Source organism: Epargyreus clarus, unplaced genomic scaffold, assembly GCF_041222505.1.
Source record: "Epargyreus clarus isolate Ecla_fem2 unplaced genomic scaffold, WU_Ecla_fem_2.2 ptg000033l, whole genome shotgun sequence".
In the NCBI taxonomy this organism is placed as follows: Eukaryota; Metazoa; Arthropoda; class Insecta; order Lepidoptera; family Hesperiidae; genus Epargyreus; species Epargyreus clarus.
Window position 1 is genome coordinate 1,366,613 of NW_027332238.1, and position 15,527 is coordinate 1,382,139.

The 15,527-nt window shown below is 35.4% G+C and overlaps 2 protein-coding genes across 3 annotated transcripts in view; one reads left to right on the plus strand and one right to left on the minus strand.

Annotated features, from left to right (window-relative positions):
- The window catches only part of PAPLA1 (Phosphatidic Acid Phospholipase A1), a 162,668-nt gene that overhangs the window by 93,554 nt on the left and 53,587 nt on the right, over positions 1 to 15,527 (minus strand). The gene's annotated exons all lie outside the window — the stretch shown is intronic.
- LOC140755479 (uncharacterized) overlaps positions 1 to 15,527 on the plus strand; it is an 81,978-nt gene that overhangs the window by 21,384 nt on the left and 45,067 nt on the right. Inside the window, exons 3-4 of the mRNA XM_073090752.1 lie at positions 1,175 to 1,310; positions 3,417 to 3,653. Coding sequence (XP_072946853.1) covers positions 1,175 to 1,310; positions 3,417 to 3,653 — 373 coding nt within the window. The remainder of the gene's footprint in view (positions 1 to 1,174; positions 1,311 to 3,416; positions 3,654 to 15,527) is intronic.

Consider the following 15,527-nt stretch of genomic DNA (forward strand, 5'->3'; position numbering starts at 1 on the left):
ACTTACTATAATAAGCCATTTGCGGCTTCATTCAATTTCAAGGCGGCGAAGTATCTTTACTAATCTATGGCGGAACTCGGCAAACCTTGCCAAACAAGTTGATCACGAGGGTTGCGGGTTCGATTTCCGATGAGACAGTATTTAAAAAAAAAATATTTTTTGAATTGGACCTGTTAGAAGACCGTGAAATCTACACTTGCATCTCTTAAATAGTTCTAAAGAGTGTGGGAACGCCTCGGATACTACCTCCTTGAAGACACTTTTCAAAGCGTAGTACAGCAACGCTTAACACTGCTGTTATAACAGAAATAGGTGTGGCGGTGGTGGTGCCGGAAACGAAACACAGCCGCAATTGTGATAATTATTCCTAAATTTAAAAAAATTTGAAGATACAAATATTTATACGGGATGAATAACTAATGATATGATTATTTATTTAACATTAATTATTTCAAATCAAATAAAATCAAATCACTTTTTTATAATGCCGATTTTTTGATGCATAAAAAAAGAAAATAAAAAGATATATCACAAATTTTCCTTCCTTTGAAAAAAGTTAAAATTCATAATGAAGATGTTATTAACAGGAAAGTTATATCTATCAATAATATAATTTTTTTGAAGCACTCAGAGATGTACGGAATTACCAGATGACTGACGTGGAGCTTCCAAATGTATTCCACTAAATTCTTAATTTCCTTCTAAGATTTTGAAGGTGGTAAAACCCTGTGGTTCGACTCCGGCGGCACCACCGCCACACCTGTCTATTACAACAGCAGTGTTAAGCGCTGCGGTGTTCTGGTTTGAAGTGTGGTAAGGGAGACATACTTTTAGTATTTCGGGTATAACCATCCATTTGACTACGTTTTTTTTTAAAATATGGATATTGATAGTAGCAAACCAGTACGGAGTCCACGTGATAGAAAGTGGCTACTGCCGCCAATGAACATATGTATTCAACCCCAGATAGGATTAGATATTCCTACCTGAGGTCGGTCACAGATGCGCCGCTAACCCCGAGGACTACTGGAACGCCTCGGATAAGTACGTCTCTTATCACACTTCAAACCAGAACACAGCAGCGCTTAACACTGATATTATGAGACAGATATTGAAGATTTGAGGGCACCACATCACTTTACCATTTACTCAACAAATACCATTTATATTCCAGGCTGAAACCACCCCGAGCCAACTATCAACTCCACAAACCACTGACCGGTCTACCTCGGTACCGGATGAGAGCCTGGAGGCCTCCCCGAAGGCCGAGGAAGACGAGACAGGCGGACAGAGGAGCCCTAAGACTGAGAGTAGGTTACTTAGGGGTTGTTTAGCCCTTAGTTTTTAAAAATATACGTTGAAACAATTGGGAAAATTAATAAATGTTTTTTAATACAACGACGAATAATAGTTATTTATTCGTAAATTTTCTCTAAAAATGTTTTTATTTGTCAAGAATTCAAAAAAAGAACTTACTAACAAGCCGTTTGTGGCTTCATTCAATTTCAAGGCGGCGAAGTATCTTTACTAATCTATGACAACGACATATAAAATCGACATCATGAAGTTGGCCGCAATTTTACAGAAAAAAAATTAAGTTACAGAAGAACTATGCTTAAACTTGTTTAGTGTTTTTCTATCTATTTTTTTGCTTGCCACAGATCGAAATTTAACAATTTCTTGAATTACAATTTTGGAATACAATTAGAATTCTGAAATAGGGTTACATTTCCGAAATAGAATAAGAATTTTAACAATTTCTGCTTACTAGCGGAAATTGTCATATTTCGATCATTGGTGCGCAAATTATTTAATTAATTGCAAAAATCAATTAATATGAAACATCACGGATAATGAATAAGCGCGGACTGCGTTACCTATATATCGTCATAGTCGTAGAATAAAGACGGATTTGACAAAAATGCGAAATTCACTTTTTATCATATTTGGATAACATATTGTCTAAATACGAGTAATTACTGCATTACAGAAAACAATCTATGTATTTTAGTTTTCAAATTAATCAGTCGGATTTAAATGCTCTCATAGTAAATGACGTTTGTAAATAGCTTGAAATGGCCGCCCTGTAAAGTTTGGTATTTGTTAAATCCGACTTTGTTCTACGACTATGATAATTTACACGAATTACTACCATGCGTATGAGAACATCAAAATCCCATAGAAAAAAAGCCACGTTCTGCAATCGGCACTAAACCAGCGATTAGCTTTACGTCACCGCATACCGTGCACACTTTCTACATGATTTATGTGCAATTTACACACCGCAATTAAGACGTGGGTACTTATTATGACGGTGTCGAGATCAACATGTATCGCCAAGTGACAGTACCTTGAGTTATCTTAGCCTCGTGATTAGTAATCGATCTATCCAATGTTTATCCTAACAAAGATCAGACTATAAGATAATTTTTAAATAGAGTTAGAATTTTAAATTACAACGACAATTTAGAACCATAATTAAATGTTTAAAAGAATTAGAATTTAAAAATAGAATTCGATTTTTTATAGAAATCGAGTTTAGAAATAGAAATGTTTTTTTGAATTATTTAATTTGCGATTTATGTGCAATTTACACACCGCAATTAAGACGTGGGTACTTATTATGACGGTGTCGAGATCAACATATATCCCTCCTCTCTTATCGCCAAGTAACAGTACCTTGTGTGGTTATTAAAATCAATCTGAATTTAAGGTTTTACCTAGCAAAGATTGAAAATTGTAAATTTTGAAATGGAATAATATTTTCGAATTTCAACAATTTTGGAACAGAATTAAATATTTAAACAGAATCATAATTTTAAAATATAATTCGATTTTTTTAATACAATTCGAGTTAAGAATTAGAATTACAATAGCAATTTTGAAACAGAATTAAATATTTAAACAGAATAATCATTTTAAAATATAATTAGATTTTTTTATAGAATTCGAGTTTTGAATTAAAATAAAAAAAACGCAATTTTGAAACAGAATTAGAATTTTAAAATAGAATTAATTTTTTCAAGAATTCGAGATTTGAATTAGAATTAGAATTTTGAAATAGAGATATGTTTTTCAACTATATTAATTGAGATTTATGTGCAATTGACACACCGCAATTAAGATATGGGTACTTATTATGACGGTGTCGAGATCAACACATACTCGTAAATATTCCCCTCTTGGGTCGCCAAATGATAGTATCTTGTGTGGTGTAGCAGTTAGCCCCAAATAAGTAGCAAAGTACTGCTCTTACTAGGCAGAAATATAGCTATACGTATTCAAGATTTTTTAAGACATATTGGCTGAATACAGGATGAATAATTACAAAAACAGATAAGAACAAAAAGATGAAAAGTAATATGACACACAAAACACAACAATTTCGCAAGAGCTAACAACCACTTCTTCCACAGCCGACGACACCCAATCAGCAGACAAGCGGAGCTACGAGAAGCCCCGCCCCACGCCAGCTCTCAGCAAGAGCTCGACGCTCAAGAGCTGGCTCGAGGACTCCTGGCTCCGACCGCCAGCTGGCATCCTGGTGCCGCTGCGGCCGCTGGCTCTCACGAGAGCTCTGGCGGTCTGGAACGACCTGACGGTGGACGGGCTGAATGTGACCGACATCGTCATCGTCGGATATGACTCTAACGGTAAAGATTTGGAAGCATTATTCTTTTTTTATATAATATAGAAGTAGCAGACGAGCATGCAGTCCACCTGATGGTAAGTGACTACTGCCGCCCATGGACATCTGTAATCAACACCAGATAAGATTAGATATTCCTACTTGAGGGCGGCCACAGATGCGCCGCTACCCCTGAGGACTAAGTTGGAACGCCTCGGAAAAGTATGTCACCCTTACCACACCCTACAAACCAGAACACAGCAGCGCTTAACACTACTGTTATAACAGAAATAGGTGTGGCGGTGGTGCCGCCGAAATTGAACCACAAAGGGTTCTACCACCTTCAAACTGTAAACAGTCTGATGTGTTCAATGCCTGTAGTTCTGAACGCGGCATTTCAAGGCAGACATTTGTGAGGCGTTTTGGCCTCCAGAAGCTCAGAATCGACACCCGAACAGTTCTACCGTAACAAAATTTGTGATACTAATAATATAATAGTTTAAAAACGAATAAACCACGCTATAATCGCACAAGGAAAATTGTTAATCCTGATTCCTGACGATCCTGATGAGGATGGGATAGAATTATTAAAATCGTGTATTGTCATCGGTTCTTCATAAGCGTTTTAAAATTTTAAATCAATCGGACCGTTCAAAGTGCTTAAAAATGGAGTGATTCCGTTACATACATACATACATGTCAAACTAATAAAAGCATGGTAACAATGTAATCCCAAATAACAGTAATTCTATGACGTACGAGCGACAAGTAAGTACATTTTTATTAGAACAAATTATTTCTATTTCTCAAAAATGCTCAAATCAATTGAGTCTACAGTTGAAATAGATTTGAAAAGAATTTGATTCTGAATGATACACCAATAGCAGCCATTTTCCTGTTCATATTTATAACCCAAAAAAATGTAAACGGGGGAATTCTTTTCATTGATTTTTTCGTTTTTCGTATTCCTGGGCTTTATGGATAAAACCTGCTAAATAAATCCGGCCTTCACGTTATTATGTAGTTTTAGTTCTTTTTAGCCATTCTTTATGAAAAACTAGTTATAACCGCTTTGCCCGCGGTACAAAAATATAACATGGCATACACATAACTGAAAATTTGTACCTTCATTGGAATGACAGTGGCGCCATCTGTCGAAAATTTGTCGTACCAACTCAGAAACCTTCGTGGGCTCATGCACAACAACTTTGCTAAAGATCATCACATGATCAAATGCATAGTATGCAACAATAGATTTAAGAAACCAACTTGCATAATATACCATTGAGAACTTTTTGGGGTTCCGTACACAAAGGGTAATAACGGAACCCTATTACTAAGACTTCGCTGTCTGTCCGTCTGTCACAGGGCTCTATCTCCGGAACCGTAATAGATAGACACTTGATATTTTTACAGAGGATGCATAACGGTGGCCGCTATAACAACATATACTAAAAATAAAATAAAGTTGAATATTAAAGGAGGTCTCCATACAACAAACCAGTATTTTTCGGCATTTTTCTATCTAATTCGTAAACCGTACTAGGAAGACAGTTAAAACTTTTACAATCTTTTTAATACTATAACTGCTACTATATAATTTTATATACTATATAATCTTATATATAAAATTCTCGTGTCACAATGTTAGTTACCGTACTCCTCCGAAACGACTTTACCGATTTTCACCAAATTGTGAGGCTGAGAATCGGCTACTATCTATTTTTCATACCCCTAAATGATAAGGGTTGTTCACCCTTAACATTTTTTTATTTATAATGCAACACAACGTTTGCCTGGTCAGCTAATAATAAATAATACTAAGAGCAATAAAATATGTTTTAATATGATAATCTTATAAAAAGAAGTAAAATATAATGAACATTTGGTGATACGGAAGTCTCCATGTTCGACTCGTACTTGGCGAATTATTTTAAAGAATTCTCAGTAAAACGTATGTGAAGTCTATCAACCCACACTTGGTCAGCACTACATACATACTACTATATCATAAGCTTCTTTACTCTGAGCTTTGATAAGTAAAGATACTTCGCCGCCTTGAAATGGAATAAAGCCACAAAAGACATTTTTTTGAATTATTGACAAATAAAAAACATTTTTAGAGAAAATTTAAGAATAAATAATTATTACTGCGTAATTTACGTAATAAATAAATAAATATTTCAAATATTTTAGGGACATTTTAGCACGGAGACGTGGCAAAACTTCTTGTTAGGAGTGAGTAATCTTTACTAATCTATGACTCTGAAAGGAAATTGGAGACCCGTGACCAGCAGTGGGACATTAATGAGCTGACAACAGTGTTACAACTGACGAAACAGATTATATCAACGTTGTAATATTGCAAAAACAATAGATATTTACGACAAAAAACATAGACTTTCAGTTTGCAATTGGGTGCGCCGTCCTAGCTTTTTATGGTTTTTATTTAGTTTTTTGATAAAATTGCAACATGTCTGACTATTATATGTACGGATGATACTAGGAGATATTTTTTGGGTTAAACAGCACTAGTAATAAAATTTACTAAGAGATTATTGCTTGTTATGTTATGGTTAACCCTAGAGTAGTCGCGCCTTTCCATGAAACGTGAGTGCTCGCGTGGTGAGCATTTTGCCGCACATGTTTATTTTTGCTAATTTTAGTTAAATAAATCATTAATAATTTTAAAGGAATAGAATAAAACATAGACTTTCATAAATTATCATTTACTAAAGTTTTGTAATTAGTAATTATTTTAAAAAAAAGCTTTAGTATATCTTGGGTACTTTTTTTTAACTTTTTGCAATATCTTTACCTTAACACATAAAAAATGAAACTAAATATCAAAATTAAACGTTTTCCTGTATCTTCGATATGTATTTCAGCAAAACAGTCCGGAAAGATACACATACAATGTTCGTTGCACAGTATCTGTCCACATCTATTGGACCCTTTTTTGGTTCTTCTTTTTTTGTTTTTGATAGACATACTGCGCATATACCTTCTTTACCCGAGGATATATATTTGTGCGTGTTACTTCTTCATTTTCTTGTAGTTTTCCGGTGTCACTTACCTAAAAAATATTAGTTAGTAGAAAAAATAAAATATAGAAAATCGCCCATAATTCACAAAAACACAATAAATATCAATGGTGTTACGATGTTTACATCAAAATAACATTATATACAACTAAAAATAACAATATTTCAACAATACTAAAAGATCAGGCACATTAATTTTACTTACGTGAAATTAATGTAGTCGCGCAGTTAGCAATTTGCCGCCAAACGCGACACACCAACAATAACCGCATCCTCCTGCGGTCGCCTGCGCCGTAAATTTCTTCTAATTTCTAAAATAAGTAGGTTAGGCACGAGGGGGCAGCTACTAGGAAGCTTGATCTCGACAAATACACCGTATTTATTATAATAGGATTTTTTGACCGCGGACGGCAAAATGCTCATAGCGCGAGCACTCTAGGGTTAAGAAACTCGGCCTTTCGAACGAGGGGTCCGAGGTTCAAATACCAGGCTCGCACCTCTGATTTTTCAAAGTTAATGCGTATTAGAAATTAATTATCACTTGCTTAAAACGGTGAAGGAAAACACCGTGCGGAAACCTGCACACCTGAGAGATCTATATTAAAAAAAAATCAAAGGTATGTGAAGTCTACCAATACGCACCTGGCCAGCGCGGTGGACTATGGCCTAATCCTTCTCATTCTGAGAGAAGACCCGTGACCAGCAGTGGGACAGTAATGGGTTGATGATGATGAGATTGAAGTCGCAGACGAGCGTGCAGTCCACCTGATGGTAAGTGTCACCACCACAGTACTGCCACCCATGGCCATGCAATCAACCCCAGATGGGATTAGATTCCTACCTGAGGTCGGCCAGGTGTGCCGGTTACCTTATAAAATTACTGATTTCTATAGTCCGATTCTAACCATTCTATTCTATAAGTGTCCAAAATGTAAACAAAGGTGTTGGACCTATCAAGAAAATATGTTTCAAATGGTAGTTTCTTATTATTGACGATATTAAATTAATACAACTATAATAAAATAATAATTAAAATCAATACACAGTTTTCAATATTTATATTAACTCAATTTAATTTCATATTAAATTTAATTTAATACAGTAATAATAATAAAAAACAAGATTTATGGTAGAAAATTAAATTGTGATATGTGTAAACAATTATGAAAATACCCAATACAGACTTATTTAAATGTCTTGGTAATTTTGATGTAATTACTACTGAGATTAACACTTAGATGAATTAATGTAAAACGGAAGTTATGATGTGAAAATTATTATATTGTATTAAATTAATTTTAAATAACTTATTATATTATTAAATGTTTTATTAATTTTTAGTAATATTAAACAAGGTGTACAAACAATCTAGATTATTTATGTTAAACGGATGTCCGTCCTCGTGTCGTACAACTTCCGATTACTTTGCATAGATGGCGCTCAGGTGGCGATGAAATAACTTGAATTGTTGTAACGACACGATCACGGCAGTTGGTTGTTGGAAGCGCTACCGAGCGCATGTTCTAAAAGTGTAGTATAGAACTGATACAGAATAAAAGTGTTTTAAATATCAGGAAATCGTATTATTTCTTACAAATCAGAAAGCGGGATAATATCGAGGTAACCAGTACTCGATATTTGGACTCAGCGCCCTGTATAAAATTGGAGAACGGTATGTTTAATTTTTTTAATTTCTATTATTATTTAACGATGATTTTTTTTTTTAAATTTATTATTTTTCTCTTCGAATAATTAAACTATACTTATATATATTTTTTTTTTTATATTTGTTTGATATTATGACAAAAGCTTTTATATATTACTAGTATACGTTACTTTTTTTTATTTATTACTTATTGTTCGTCGTATTAAGATAGAATAAAGAATAAATATAACGTAACTGTAACGAATTCCCTTTTGTTTAGTTTAAACATTTTACTTTTTAGACTGTGTTTATTTTCTAGCGAAGAAAATGGAAAGAAAACGATCGTCTCGAAAACGGGACAGATCTCCAACTAGAGATCGTAGTGGGCGACAGCGAAAACAAATGCGGCGTGATCACAGTCCATCGCGGCATTTGCAGCGAAGCCCATCACGACGTACCCCAACTGGACGAATGGAACGCAGCGTATCCAGACAGTTGGAGCTCAACACGCCGAGGCAAATTCAACGCAGCTCTTCAAGGCGGAGGGAGAGCAGTGCTTCAAGGCGAGTCTACCCCAGCACGTCGAGGCGGGTGGACCGCAGCACGTCGAGACGACTGAACCGCAGCGCATCGAGGCAATCGGAGCGCAGCACGTCGAGGCGACTGCAGCGCAGTGCATCCAGATGTTTGCACCGCAGTCCTTCCCACCCAGCGGGAGACAGCCGTTCGCACGCACGGAGTAACGAGGAGCAACAACATCAGCCACATTCTTCCCTGCCTACTGGTGAGCTACCCGTCATTCCTTCTATTCCTCCGGCCAATTTAATAGACACATTCAAAGAATTAATTAGTGCAATAAAAACTGATACCAGTAATGATAGATATCCTGCTTTAAATGTAATTCCTGAATTTGATCCATCTAAACGAAATCAAACAATAGATAATTGGATTAATAAAGTTAATGAATGTGCATTGATCTATGGTTGGTCGGAGCGGCAGATTATTCATTATGCATTGCCGAAACTTGTGGGATTAGCCCAAAAATGGTACCAAGGTTTACCGAGTTTAATGTTTTCTTGGCCTGATTGGCAAAGTAAACTTAAATTAGCGTTCCCTAGTAGTCAAAATTATGGTCAATTGTTGACAGAAATGCTTGCAAGTAAAGCACGATTCGGAGATTCGTTAGAAGAATATTTTTACGAGAAAATGGTGTTGCTAAACAGATGTTCAATTTCTGGTAAAAATGCTATAGACTGTATTCTACATGGTATTGAAGATAGATCGGTTAGGACAAGCGCAGAGGCGGCACAGTTTACAGACCCGGATAAATTATTAGTTTTCTTAAGAAATGTAAAAATAATGAAGAAACCTGATAGAATTTCAACGCTAACTCAAGCAAGCACTTCTGACAACAGACGACCCAGGCTGTATAAGTCTATGCAGAACAACCCAGACACTAAGTTCACGCCTAAGTGTTATAATTGTGGTGAGGAAGGTCACCCATATTTTAAATGCAAACATCCAATAAAGAAATGCGACACTTGCCATAAAGTAGGTCATTTATCTAGTGAATGTTCCACGCAAGGAACTCCTAATACTAAGACTGTTTTACGTATATCTGAACAAGTCGATAACGATTTAAAGTATTTTAAGTCAGCCAAGGTGAATGACCAGAGTTTTGATTGTTTTATTGATTTTGGTAGCCAATGCACTATGTTGAAGGAATCTGTTGCTAAGACATTAGGTGTGCCACTTTCAACCAACGATTTGCCGGTGTTAAGAGGGTTCGGGGATTCTGTAGTAAACTGCCTAGGAAAATGTGATATCGATATAGAAATAGATTCTGCTAAGGCTAGAGTTCAAGCGCTCATTGTTCCTGACCAATTATTACAGGTTCCCTTGTTGTTGGGACAAACTTTTACAGAACAAGAACACATTATCGTGTACAAGAATAATGATATCTTAAAAATAACTACGAACCAAGAAAAAATATTTAAAATTTTGTTATATGTGTCCGATTCTAAACACATTTCTTTCGGTTATAATGAGATAAATGTATATACGTGTCCCAATTTTTCTGGGGATTTATTTATTGAAACTAGTATTTCTCAACAACCCAATCGACAATATGAAGTAATTCAAAGTGTGGTACAAATAAATAATGGTCATGGTCAATTAATAACTAAATGTATTTCGGCTGATGGTTTTCAATTTACTAAGGGTATGCTCTTAGCTCGAGCTATACCAATAAAAGAAATTTTAACCTCTCGTATTAACAGAATTGAACATAGATTCGATTCCGCTGTTACTGTTATAGAAAGCTCCATGGTTAACGTTAACCAAAATATAGATAGTAATGACAAATCTAAATTGTTGAACCTTTTAAATGAATTTAGAAGTTGTTTTGCTTTTTCAATAAATGAAATCGGATGTGTTCTTGAGTCTGAAATGAGTATTAAATTAAATGACGAAACACCCGTTGTATATAGACCGTATCGTTTGTCCCAACTTGAAAGAGAGCGTGTTAGAACAATGATAAAAGAGTTAGAAGATTCCGGAATTATTAGACAGTCTACGTCAGAATATGCGTCCCCCATATTGCTCGTCAGAAAAAAAACTGGAGATTATCGTCTATGTGTAGATTTTAGAGCGTTGAATAAAAAAACCATAAAAGATCACTATCCATTACCACGAATAGATGACCAACTGGATAATTTGTCGGGGTTCAAATATTATACTTCCTTAGACCTTGCATCGGGCTATTACCAAGTACCCATGTCTGAAACTTCGAAACGTTTGACGGCGTTTGTTACTCCAGATGGGCATTATGAGTTTAATAGGATGCCCTTTGGTTTAGCCAATGCGCCGTCTACTTTTCAAAGGACAATAAATAATATTCTTGGAAATGCACGGTTTAAGGAAGCATTCGCGTATATGGACGACGTCATAATTCCTTCAAAAACGATCGATGAAGGGCTTAGCAAGCTTCGAGACGCACTTAAACTATTTCAAAAGGCAGGCTTAACATTAAAATTGTCTAAATGTAATTTCCTTATGCAAAATGTTGATTATTTAGGTTTTGAGATAAGTGAGGATGGCGTACGACCTGGGGTTAAAAAGATAGAGGCTGTAGAAAAGTTTCCTGAACCCGTTGATCAACATAATGTTCGGCAGTTTATCGGGTTAGCCAGTTTTTTTCGGAGATTCATTAAAGGATTTTCCACCATAGCGAGACCATTAACGCAACTTTTAAAAAAAGATACGAAATGGAAATGGGGTACTGAAGAGAGCAAAGCATTTTTAACTTTAAAAGCAGAGTTAGTCAAACGTCCCGTTCTAGCATTCTTTAATCAATCTTACGAAACTCAAGTACACACTGATGCTTCCAAACTCGGTATTGCTGGTATTTTGTTACAAAGACCTAATAAAGATTCGCCGTTTAATGCTGTAGCATATTACAGCAGGCAGACCACCCCCGAAGAAAGCAGATTTACATCGTATGACTTGGAAACTTTAGCTGTTGCCACTTCATTGCAACGGTTCCGCGTGTACTTATTGGGTGTTCATTTTACAATAGTAACAGATTGTAACTCTCTAAGAGCCACTTTTGAAAAACGCGATATGTTGCCTAGGGTCGCCCGATGGTGGAACGTTATTCAGGAGTATGATTTTAATATTGTATACAGACCAGGTCTTTCAATGTCTCACGTTGACGCCCTTAGTCGTAATCCTGTAAATTTTGTTCAAGATTGCGTAAATGTACGTTGTATTGATTATAATTGGATCTCAACGGTACAACACAGCGATTCAGAATTACAAAGAATCGTAGATATATTACAAGACTCTGAAACTAATAATTTGGTGGAAATTAGGAACAATTTTGTAGTTAAGCGGGGACTTTTGTACAGAAAAACTCAAGATGGCGATCGCTGGGTTGTACCAAAGGGAGTTCGGTGGCAAATATTAAAAGCTAATCATGATGATATAGGCCATTTTGGTTTCGAAAAGACATTTGACAAAATTAAAAGCCAATACTGGTTTGCTAAAATGCGTAAATTTATAAAAAAATATGTCGAGTCGTGTTTAGAATGCGCCCGCAGTAAAGTTCCTTCTGGTAAAAAGGCTGGACAGCTACATCCAATTCCTAAAATTGACCGTCCATTTGATACTATTCATATTGACCACTTAGGCCCATTTGTGCGCAGTAAAAAGAAAAATACACATTTATTATTAATAATTGACGCGTTTACGAAATTCATAGTTTTGGTTCCGGTTAAAAGCACTAAGACCGTTCATACTATTAGAGCAATAAAACATTATTTTCATACTTTCAGTGTTCCTCGACGACTTATTTCCGATAGAGGAACTTCGTTTACGTCAAAACATTTTAAAACATATCTAGAATCCCTTGGAGTAAAACATATATTAAATGCGGTGGCAACTCCTCGGGCTAATGGCCAAATTGAGAGGTATAATCGAACGGTCTTGGCTGCACTAACCGCTTCAAATCATAACAAATCTGAAAATTTATGGGATGAGTGTGTGAGTAGTATACAGTGGGGCTTAAACAATACAATAAATAAGTCAATCGGTAAAACTCCTGCTGAAGTGTTGTTTGGAATAAAAACAATAGGTACAAATGATTCCCTAATACAAACTAGTATATTGAGTGATTTAGACATTGACGATACACAAGTGCCCAATATTGATCTTATTAGGAACGAAGCATCACGACAGATAGAATTAAACCAAATGAAACAAAAAGAACAATTCGATAGAAGTAGGAAAATTTTAAAATTTAATATTGGCGATCTGGTAAGGGTGGAAAGAGATGTTCCTTCAACTGGTAATAGCAAGAAATTAATATCTAAAATTAGAGGACCATATCGTATTAAGGAAGTCTTAGATAACGATAGGTATGTAATTGAGGATACGCTTGTATCACGTAAAGGTAGGCCCTTTAGTGGTATATTTTCGATAGATAAAATTCATCCTTGGCTGGTTTACAATCGGAGCTATGAATCTGATTCTAATAGTTCGAATAATGAAGATGAGCACTAAATATATATTTATATTTAAATGTAATATGTTTAAAGTAGCGTATAAAGGTACCTATCAGTTATATTTTGAAATCAATTGTGATTAACGAATTAATTAAAATGAACTGAAATTACTTGTTTATGTTTAATGAATATATGTGTGCATGAATGTAGTATTCTTACTTCTTAGTGAGAACATGTAGGGGTCTCACTGGGATAAGTAAGTCTGGCATTTTACCTGATGAGAACATGTAGGGGTCTCATTGGGGTAAGTAACTTTGATATTTTGCCTAGTGAGAACATGTAGGGGTCTCACTGGGTTAAGTTTAGTATTTTACCTTGTGAGAACATGTAGGGGTCTCACTGGGTTAAGTTTAGTATTGTACCTAGTGAGAACATGTAGGGGTCTCACTGGGTTAAGTTTAGTATTTTACCTAGTGAGAACATGTAGGGGTCTCACTGGGTTAAGTTTAGTATTGTACCTAGTGAGAACATGTAGGGGTCTCACTGGGATGAGTGTGAGCTTCCGTATTCTAATATTGCTGTGAGCAATGCCACTGCTATATTATTAACAGATTCTAATTATCTACTTGAAAACATGAAGGGGTTTCAAGTGGCAGTAATTTATTTGTTATAACTGTAGATAAAGGGCCAGTTCATAGCCAGTTTCCAATGAATTTATGTATTATTATTATTATTTTTTTTTGTATTTACTGTTTATTTGTTTATTTTAACACTACTATTTCACGAGACGTGAATATGCCAGGAAAGGCCGACTGTAAACAATTATGAAAATACCCAATACAGACTTATTTAAATGTCTTGGTAATTTTGATGTAATTACTACTGAGATTAACACTTAGATGAATTAATGTAAAACGGAAGTTATGATGTGAAAATTATTATATTGTATTAAATTAATTTTAAATAACTTATTATATTATTAAATGTTTTATTAATTTTTAGTAATATTAAACAAGGTGTACAAACAATCTAGATTATTTATGTTAAACGGATGTCCGTCCTCGTGTCGTACAACTTCCGATTACTTTGCATAGATGGCGCTCAGGTGGCGATGAAATAACTTGAATTGTTGTAACGACACGATCACGGCAGTTGGTTGTTGGAAGCGCTACCGAGCGCATGTTCTAAAAGTGTAGTATAGAACTGATACAGAATAAAAGTGTTTTAAATATCAGGAAATCGTATTATTTCTTACATATGGTAACACAATCGGGATCAAAAACATTTTTTGTGCCGCCATTTTTAAGTTTCGTAGTTGATACTATTCATTTTCGTGATCGTGGTCGAACTCGAATGGATTCTAGTTTTCATAGCGCGTTTTTTTTTTAAACGGTGTGCAGGTATTAAGATATTTTTTGTTGAGTTTGTAAAAGTTTTCGTTTATTGTTAATTTGTTAGGGTTTGCAATACCTGTAATCGTATTTTGACAATGACATTTCTTTGTTTACATTTTGGACACCTAATTATGAATCAGACTATAGTTTAAAAGGTTTTATAATGAAGTAACTATGCATAGACGCTAAACACCATATGTTAATATGTTCTACCAGGAAGATTAAGTTATTATTGTTTCAAACCATCATCTCAAGACTAAGTTAGTTCCTCGTACATCAAGTCGTGATCATGTTCACGCGTGATGACGTCACAACTCATGTGCACTTGACACAACTTGTGTGGTTGATATGTGCAAGGGTATTCGATGCGATATGCACGCGTGGGAGGGTGATGGTTGCGGAGGGGAATGTTTTTCGAGCGAATTTATGTATGTCTTTGGTAACCTGCAGCTCAAACGGCTTGACGGTATTAAACATATGAAGTGTCTAATGAAGTAATGACACAATAACATGTGAGCTAATGATACAGGCTATATTCTAAGGACGGGTTTTTGATGTGAAACATCTATAGCCGCACGTAAAACCGATTTCTGGCGTGGCGACGCATGCCGCGATACGATATACGCTATACGATGGTATATACAGGGTGAATTTTTAAAACGGGCCTTCAGGGCCAAATCCGAAACTATAAGGATTAGCGAAAAATGCTGAAAGGAGTTACGAGGCCGATTTTGATAAAAACTAAAACTGCATCATTAGTTTTTTTAAATATTTTTTTCCTTAGCCGGGAATCGAACGAGTTCATTTTGAAAA